The sequence below is a fragment of the Argentina silus genome (genome assembly GCF_951799395.1).
Source record: "Argentina silus genome assembly, chromosome: 8".
NCBI classification, from domain to species: Eukaryota; Metazoa; Chordata; class Actinopteri; order Argentiniformes; family Argentinidae; genus Argentina; species Argentina silus.
This window is the reverse complement of record NC_139662.1, coordinates 21,961,762-21,967,922: the sequence shown is the minus strand read 5'-3', so window position 1 is coordinate 21,967,922 and position 6,161 is coordinate 21,961,762. Positions and strand designations below refer to the sequence as shown.

The window sequence follows — 6,161 nt, the reverse complement described above, 5'->3', positions numbered from 1 at the left end:
TGTCCAGGGCGAGTCCCATGAGGCGCTGTTGCTATTCGAAGCTGTTGGTGGCTCATGTGTCAAGAGTTTTGGGGTCTCTGGTGTCGTGTCTAACAGTCTAAGTTAAGGTTGTCATGTCTCCACAGCACAAGTCAGTAGTTTCCTGGTGAATTAACCCTTTCCGGAGCGACAGATGAACACAGAGACAGAGGTAGGAGATGAGTTCGATGGGTCAGAAGAAGACTGGGATGAGGCGACGCAGTACATGCTTGAACAGAGCCTGCTGCAGTACAAGCTCCGTGGTCCGATCCCTGAGTAAGACCCCCCCCACACACACAAAAACCCCCCTGCATATCTGTTATATTGATCCTCCCATCTTTGCAACTGAACAACTGTTGTTTCTCTGTTCTCTACAATAACTCTCCACAGGGACTCCGCAGGGATTCAAGTCGATCCCGATGAGATTTTTACAGCAATAAAAGAAGGTGAGAAGGTTTAGGGTCAGGGTTAGGGTCAGGGTCAGGGTTAGGGTCAGGGTTAGGGTCAGGGTTAGGGTTAGGGTCAGGGTTAGGGTTAGGGTCAGGGTCAGGGTTAGGGTTAGGGTCAGGGTTAGGGTCAGGGTCAGGTCAGGGTTAGGGTTAGGGTCAGGGTTAGGGTTAGGGTCAGGGTCAGGGTCAGGGTTAGGGTTAGGGTCAGGGTCAGGGTTAGGGTTAGGGTCAGGGTCAGGGTTTTCTTGTTCTTTCCCTGTTGATGCCCTCTCTCATATATAATATAAGAATAAACGTTATTTATATCTTTTTAAAACAATGTTACAAAGTGCTTTAGTAGTACTAGTCTATAAAAATGAGTTTTAAGAAGAGTTTTAAAAGAGAATACTGAGAATTCTAGCCTAACAGGCACGTTGTTCCAGAGTCTAGGGGCCCTAATGGGCAAATGGTATGATCACGTCTCCTGATGTTTACTTTGTATGACTCCTCTTATGAACCCCATGTCCTGCCCATCCCTCCTCATGTCGCCCTAGGTGACGAGGAGGCCCTGAGAAGGCTGACGGAGCAGCCAGGGGTCATGTCCAGGGTGGACGACAAAGGATGGATCCCTCTGCATCAGGCTGCGGTCCAGAAGAACAGACGCATATTGGAGATCATCTTCTCAGGTACTTGTCAGGTGTATTCTCAGGTACTTCTCAGGTGTATTCTCAGGTACTTCTCAGGTGTATTCTCAGGTACTTCTCAGGTGTGTTCTGAGCATAGTCCATGTCTACTCGGTAGAGAAACATACAATATACAATTGAATCTTGATTCACATGGTATCCACAAACAGTAACACTCTTCCGCTGTACATTGAAAACCCATCTCTTCAAGCTACATCTTAACAGTCCCTCCTAAAGGCCGCTTCACCCTCACTACGCCCCCCTATACTAACCCTAACCCCACCCCCGAGACCTCTTCTCCCCTGCTACCCCCCTGTACAAGTTCTCTCCTGCTAATAAAATATATAAAAAAAATAAAAAATAAATAGCCTGGCACGACTGCCAATGGCCCCTGGTGTGAGCATTGATTACTTTGTCTTGACTGTTGGATAGATGATTCACTTACTTAAACAAATGTATTGTTGTAAGTCGCTTTGGCTAAAGGCGTCTGCTAAATGCCATAAATGTAAATGTGAATGTAACACGTATGTGTTACAACAACAGGTGGGTTCTATACATGGTGGAGTGAGTCTCTCTTCCGTAAGCTGTCAAGCACTTTTGAGACAGGGTGAAAAGGGAGTCAGTTATTGCTGCATCATAGCGTGACAAACAGAGGTGTGTGTGTGGTTCAGCCTCCCCCCAGGGTGCAGTGCACTGTCGTACTCTAGACGGGGAGACGCCGCTCTTCCTGGCTGTGGTCCATGGCCTCAGAGAGAATGCTACATTCCTGCTACACAACGGATGCAGTCCAGACCTCCAGAACGATGACGAGGACTCTCCTCTAGTGGCAGGTATTCAACACCTGCCTTGATTTGAGGCATTCCATTTGATGGGTGGCGGGTAGCCTCGAGGTTAGAGAGGGCTGTGCCATGGTGTGTTGTCTTGGAGGGGGGGGGGTGGGAGGTACCACATTCCAAACAGTGATTGATTGATGATTGATTGGCAAATAATACATTGTTTGTTTGATGTTGAAGTAACATGGTTTGTTTGATGTTGAAGGTTTGTTGGATGTTGCTAGAAATATATAGATAGAAATATATGCTATTTTTTTCGTGTTTTTTAACATCAAGGCAATTTTCAAACTACTTTGGGATGTATCATTTGATTACTTGTTTCTTTCATTCTTTCTCCTCTCTCATCTACTCTTCTCAGCTATAGTGAATGACCAATATGACTTGGCCTCTCTCTTGCTTCGCTACAACTCCAAAGTGGACCAAACAGGGAGCCTGGAGCGCACCGCTCTTCACGAGGCCGCCCTCCTGGGCCTGGAGAACTTTGTTTATCTGCTCCTACAGTCTGGTGCTGACCCAAACATATGTGATACCAACCAGAAGACCCCACTGGCTCTGGCTGCACGGGAAGGACACCTGAAAGTGGTGGAGGTCCTGCTAGAAAAAGGTGGGTTTGCTGTATGCATCTCAAATCAAATCAAATCAAAGTTTATTTATCATACACACAGACGATGTAGTCGACGATGCAATGAAATGCTTAGGGCAAGCTAGCTCCTCAACAACGCAGCAAACAACACTCAAACAATCGACAATGCAATACAATATAATAACAATAATAATAAAAACAATAACAGCAACAGCAATATTGGGCAGTAGCAATAGTAGTAGTATCGATGTGCAAATGTGCTGGGGGTGGGGGCGGGGGCGGGGGTGGGATCGGGGGCAGGGGCGGGGTAGCGCTGGAGTGGTGACAGGTGAGCGGTGGGGAGGCAGAGGTAACGGCCTGCGGGTAGAAGCTGTTCCGGAACCTGTTGGTCTAGATACCGTGGTACCGTTTGCCAGATGGTAACAGAGAGAACAGGGCGTGGCTGGGGTGTCTGCGGTGATTGATGATCTTCCCGGACTTCCTCTTGCACCCACCTCCTGGAGTAGATATCCTGTACGGTCCGTGATGAACTGGGTCGTTTTCACCACGCTCCGTAGAGCCTTACGACTGCAGCTGCCGTACCAGGCGGTTATGCCAGGTTGGAGGCTGTAGGCATGCCTGTAGGCTGTCTCATCGTTACTAGTGATCAGGGCAACCACAGTGGATCTGTTGGGCCGGTATGCAAATTGTGTGCAAATGGGTCGGTATGCAAGTGGGTCCAGTGTGGCAGGTAGTGAGGAGTGGAACTTAACCAACATATCAATGTGTGTCTGTCTGTCTGTGTGTGTGTGTGTGTGTGTCTGTGTGTGTGTGTGTGTGTGTGTGTGTGTGCGTGTGCGTGTGTGTCTGTCTGTGTGTGTGTGTGTGTGTGTGTGTGTGTGTGTCTGTGTGTGTCTGTCTGTGTGTGTGTGTGTGTGTGTGTGTGTGTGTGTGTGTGTGTGTGTGTGCGTGCGTGCGTGTGTGTTTCTCTCTCTCCAGGAGCCCGTGTGTCTCAGACAGACGGCTCTGGCTCTGTCCTGTTTGACGCGACCGCTGAAGGAAACCCTGACATCATCTCTGTGTTGCTGGACTACGGGGCGGACCCAAACACAACCCTGCACTGCGGCCACCTGCCCATCCACCGCGTGGCCTACCATGGGCACCTACTGTGAGGAGTGGAAAATATCAGTATCTCCCTCAGACCTCATTTAACCATTCCTCTATTTCTCTGCTGTATATACCCTGCTGAAAGGCCTTTACCCGCCCTCTCTCCTCAGGGCGCTGGAGCAGTTGATCCCAGTGACTAAGATGGAGGCAGTGAAGGACAGTGGGATGAGCCCCCTCCACTCTGCGGCCGCCAAGGGACAGGTTCAGTGCCTGGAGGTGCTGCTCCAAGCGGGCTACGACCCCAACTTCATGCTGCACCCCAGGGTGCGGCGCCACTACGACGACGACCGCAGGTCCGCGCTCTACTTCGCTGTGTCCAACGACGACGTGCCGTCCTGCCGCCTCTTGCTGGAGGCCGGCGCCATGGTCAACCAGGACCCGGTCAACTGCCTGCAGGTGGCGCTCCGGCAGGGGAACTACGAGCTCATCAACACCTTGCTGAGGTACGGCGCCAACGCCAACTACTACTCCCGCGTCAACACCACGCACTTCCCCTCCGCCCTGCAATACGCGCTGAAGGACGAGGTGATGCTGAGGATGCTCCTCAACCACGGGTACGACGTGCAGAGGTGTTTTGACTGTCCCTACGGCGACAGCTCCCATGACTACGGACCCTGGACCACCTCGGTCATCAAAGACATGGTGGTGAGACGCCAGGCAGTGACGCCCCCTCCCCCCCCCCTCCCTCCCTTCTCTCTCTCTCTCTCTCTCTCTCTCTCCCTCTGTCTGTCTGTCTGTCTGTCTGTCTCTCTGTCACTCTGTATTTGTTTGTCAGTCTGTCTGTCTGTCTCTCTGTCTCTCTCTCTCACTGTCTCTCTCTCTGCAGTTCTGTGAGGTGATAACAGTGTACTGGTTGAAGCAGATCTCTGCACAGGTAGTGCGCATCATGCTGGACTACACCGACCATGTCACCTTTTGTCCCAAAATCAAGGAGGACCTGAAGAAGCAGAAACAGTGGGCAGAGATATGTAAAATTCAAGGTAGGAGAACTAGACTTCAGAATCTTTTAGCCGTCCGCATCCCCTCTCATCCTACCATTTATGTTATGATGTCTTATCTACTTTTTTGACTGCATAATATCTGCTCTATTCAGTGTGAACTCTGACCTTCTCAATTCTAGATCTGTTTGTCAGTTGTTACGAAATGCCTACTATGGCGTTCATCTTTGTTGAGTATGCTTTTATGGGGTGTTGGCAACCTGATGTCCCTCCATGGGGTTACAAAGGATCACTTGAATTGGCTTAACTCTGCAGAGAACGCGCGTAGTCTGAAGCACCTGTGTCGTCTGCGGATCAGGGACAGCCTGGGCCGCCTACGTCTAAGAGCCCCGGTCTTCATCAGCTTCCTGCCTCTCCCGCCCAGCCTGAAGGACTACCTCCGCTACAAGGAGTACGACGTCTACAGCAGGGGCAGCATGCTCAACCCACAGTGAAGATACTGTACTAGCCAGGGCCCTCTCTGTGAAAGGGCTAAACGGTGAATATTATCTTTCTGGGTTTCTTCCTCTGAGGGCATGTTTATTGTACTTCTCTGAGGCGGTTATACAGAAGGGGCAGTTATACAGAAGGGGCAGTTATACAGAAGGGGCAGTATGTTGTAAGGTGTTCCACCTCGGCACCAACTCCCCATTGGGAAGAGATCCTGAGAGCAATGTTATTCAGAAGAGCTCTGTTAGCCCCAGGCTAAGACACTGCAGTGCTGGAGTTTATTTCTGTGTATCTACGTTTTTATTAAGATCAGACTTGAACGATTTTTACAAACAATTTTGACTGATGAACATGTATATAAGCATTGTGTCCTCATCACAAAATTGTGAATAATCTGTATCTAAAAAAATGAATGGAGCAATATTTTGATTTTTTTTTCTGTCATCTGCATTAAAAGTAATTTTTGTTCGTTGCACATTGTGGGAATTTGATACTGTAACATTGGACACTATTCAAGTGAAACCTGCAATCTCAGGGGTGAAACCATAGACTCATTAAGAAAACATCATCAGAGGGATCATGGATGGTTCATATGCCGTTTAAAAAAAAGAGTTGCGGGTCACTTTGCTGCCCTCTGGTGTTTAGATATTACATAACATCTACGGCTTTATTTATCAATGGCTTTCATGTCGCACAATAGATCTTTTCACACTGTGCTTCGCCTAGGGCCACGGCTATGAGATCTTTTAGCCCCAGGCTAAGACACTGCAGTGAAGCCCTAGTATGTTAGAATTCTTTAGCCTCCAGTCCTCTCACTACAACATTAGGAGTATACCTTTTGCCTAGAGGGGATGTGTAAGTAAAATACACTTGTGTGAATATAAGCATTTAACTAATGGACACAGACTGTTTAGCTTGGAATGACATCATGTTGTTGAGCTCCCCCTCCCCGCCCCAAGTGCCCCAAATTCAGTAAAGTCAAAGTACAGACGATAGGTCAGCCGAACCTCAGCGAAAATTGTTATTCGTCCAAACGGCCTGTA

At 49.0% G+C, this 6,161-nt stretch overlaps 1 protein-coding gene across 1 annotated transcript; it reads left to right on the top strand.

Annotated features, from left to right (window-relative positions):
• Nucleotides 1–172: 172 nt before the first annotated feature.
• asb14b (ankyrin repeat and SOCS box containing 14b) lies at nt 173–5,123 on the top strand (the record flags this gene model as incomplete). The annotated part of the gene is made up of 9 exons (XM_083674783.1): nt 173–294; nt 409–464; nt 1,001–1,132; nt 1,801–1,959; nt 2,321–2,566; nt 3,524–3,692; nt 3,802–4,336; nt 4,518–4,671; nt 4,945–5,123. 9 exons carry the CDS (start codon nt 173–175, stop codon nt 5,121–5,123), a joined length of 1,752 nt encoding a protein of 583 aa, XP_083530909.1.
• Between the last annotated feature and the right edge of the window lie 1,038 nt (nt 5,124–6,161).